This window comes from Berghia stephanieae, chromosome 15, assembly GCF_034508935.2.
Source record: "Berghia stephanieae isolate SIO BIC M18660-M18661 chromosome 15, UCSD_Bste_1.3, whole genome shotgun sequence".
NCBI classification, from domain to species: Eukaryota; Metazoa; Mollusca; class Gastropoda; order Nudibranchia; family Aeolidiidae; genus Berghia; species Berghia stephanieae.
In genome coordinates, this window is record NC_088374.1 from 8,846,653 (window position 1) to 8,849,152 (window position 2,500).

Consider the following 2,500-nt stretch of genomic DNA (forward strand, 5'->3'; position numbering starts at 1 on the left):
GCACCTAGCAACGTGGTTCTAAGCAAAGAAAATCGGTATTGTTTCTTTCTTCATGCTAGCTAGAACTTTTTCACATGTCATGAGATCAGAATGTACAGAAGTCAAAACATGATCAGATTTGTAATCTTTTTCTTCCCTGGATACAAGGTTATGCTCGTCGGAGAACTATTTTACAAGGGCGCCCGCCATTGTTCCGACAGTTTAGAACCAGTTACTAAGATACTATGCGTCATTACGAGGGAAGTGACGTCACGGATGTTGAAGACTATTTATTGGGAGTCCCGATAGCCTATCGGAATAGAACGCTCGCTAAATACGCTTCTTATTTTCTAGCCTAAATAAAAAGAAATGAAGTGAGTAGGAAAGTGTCAGAAGACAACAGAGAATAAAAATTCAGCGGCGACGATGGGGGGCTCTTACCAACGCCCTTACTGGTACGACTCCTCTTGACCGACCCGACGTAGATAGCTCACGATCTCCCCGGACAGACGGAGTTGTCGTACCAGTAAGTTTGCGGGTTCGAGCCCCCATCGCCGCCGTGGAGTTTTTATTCTCTGTTGTCTTCTGGCACTTTCCTACTCACTTCATTTCTTGTTATTATCAACATAAGTGCCTGCTCCACTCATTTTTTTTTCTGAATTAAAAAATCTAGCCTAAATTCATTATGGCGGCCAATAAAAATCCTCCATCCTCGCTCTTTTTTACATCCCATAACTTAGACTAAGGGGGCGAAGTGGCCGAGTGGTTAAGGCATTGCACTGTGACCAGGAAGGACTCGGGTTCGAGCCCCGCTTCAGGCACTTTCGTTTTGTTTCCTTGAGCAAGATTATTAACTCCCGATTTGATCACTTGGACAACATGGGTGATTCCTGTTGACATCAGACATCTTGTTTGATGAGTTATCTATATTCCTTCGTGGAATGCCTGGGCGACGATATCTTATGATGTCGTGGCGAAAAAGGCATATTTTTTAAAATAAAAAAAACAACAACAAAAGACTATGACTAAACTGCATACAAAAACCTGCTACTTAAATAGTTATACAACCTTATGACTCAATATGTAACCTATTCATTATTAGTCCTCCGAATGTCTGGTTAAAACCTTCAACCTTGAGCTTTTATACAGTGCAATATCCACTAGTAGTAGTAGCGTATGGCTACACCTCCAAATTATGTTTGTCGATCCATGATGTCAGGTCATCTCCGGCTTCAAAAATTGTTTCGTACTCCCCTTCTAATTTTGTTACTGGGCATTGCAGGTTTGACGTGCCCCTTTGCAGTATTGGCGGATTGGTGAGTCAATGAGTCTCCATCGATAGAGGCTTTCTTTGCTGCGACCATGGTTGGTTCTAAGTCGGTTCGCGGTGACCCAGTGTAATATCCACCAATCGTGCTCAAAGTACTTTACAAGGGGTTCCTGACCAACAGCAACACGTAACATATAGAACGAGACATGGCGCCTGTTAGACGATATTACATATTTTTCCTACAAAGACAACTTGGTTGACGGTCAGGTACTCATTTTATACCTGTTTACGGTGAGAGAATGCCTTGTCCAAGGATTCAACAATACGCCGACGAGCGAGTCTCGAACCCAGGACAGGACCTTCCGCGCCGAAAGCGAGTGTCATACCATACCACAAGACAACATAGCCGCACAGTTACATATACACTTCCAAAGAAGCATAAATATTTCCTGCCCATCAATGTTTTTGTTTATTCATCTTAACAACGACACTACCACATTATCTCATTCATCTGTAGTGTTTCTTTCATCCTATTTGTTGATAAAAGGGGGAAACCCGAAACGTCAATTCTATCTGTTTTCGTAATTAAATTGAAGATCACATTCAATTTCACATTGTTATTTATACACTTCCAATGAGTTTGGAACAGGAAAATAAGTAGAATGAAAAAAACGGGCCGTCGCAACTTCGCAAGCCTATTTTTACTGTTACAAACCTGTGTAAAATATGATGTAAATAATGACCAGTGCCACCACCATACCCACAATCACTGCAACCAGGACCCAATACAACGGGTTTCCCATGGCTCCCGTGGGAGTCAACAGAGCTGTATCTCAGGGACGAAAAGAAATATATATATATATATATATATATATATATATATATATATATATATATATATATATATATACATACATGCATGACAGATACATATATACGTCACTTACAAAAATAATTTATTGTCATTATTAGTACCACCAACAAACAACAACAACAAAAACAACAACAAGAACAACAAAAGCATGTCCTCTTTCTCCTCCTCCTCCTCCTCTTCCTCCTCTTCCTCCTCCTCCTCATACTACTACTGTTACTACTACCACCACCACCACCACCATCACTATAACTACTACTACTACTACTACTACTACTACTACTACTACTACTACTACTACTACTACTACTACTACTACTACTACTACTATTACTACTACTACTACTACTACTACTACTACTACTACTACTACTACTACT

General features: G+C 40.4%; 1 protein-coding gene across 2 annotated transcripts in view; it reads right to left on the reverse strand.

Annotated features, from left to right (window-relative positions):
• LOC144960258 (uncharacterized) overlaps positions 1-2,500 on the reverse strand; it is a 46,359-nt gene that overhangs the window by 585 nt on the left and 43,274 nt on the right. The window contains exon 7 of one of the 2 annotated variants that reach the window (XM_078893293.1): positions 1,965-2,075. In XM_078893293.1, the coding sequence (XP_078749419.1) occupies positions 1,965-2,075 (111 nt within the window). Of the gene's footprint in view, positions 1-1,964; positions 2,082-2,500 lie in introns of both variants that reach the window. The other variant, XM_078893292.1, reaches the window with a different exon arrangement.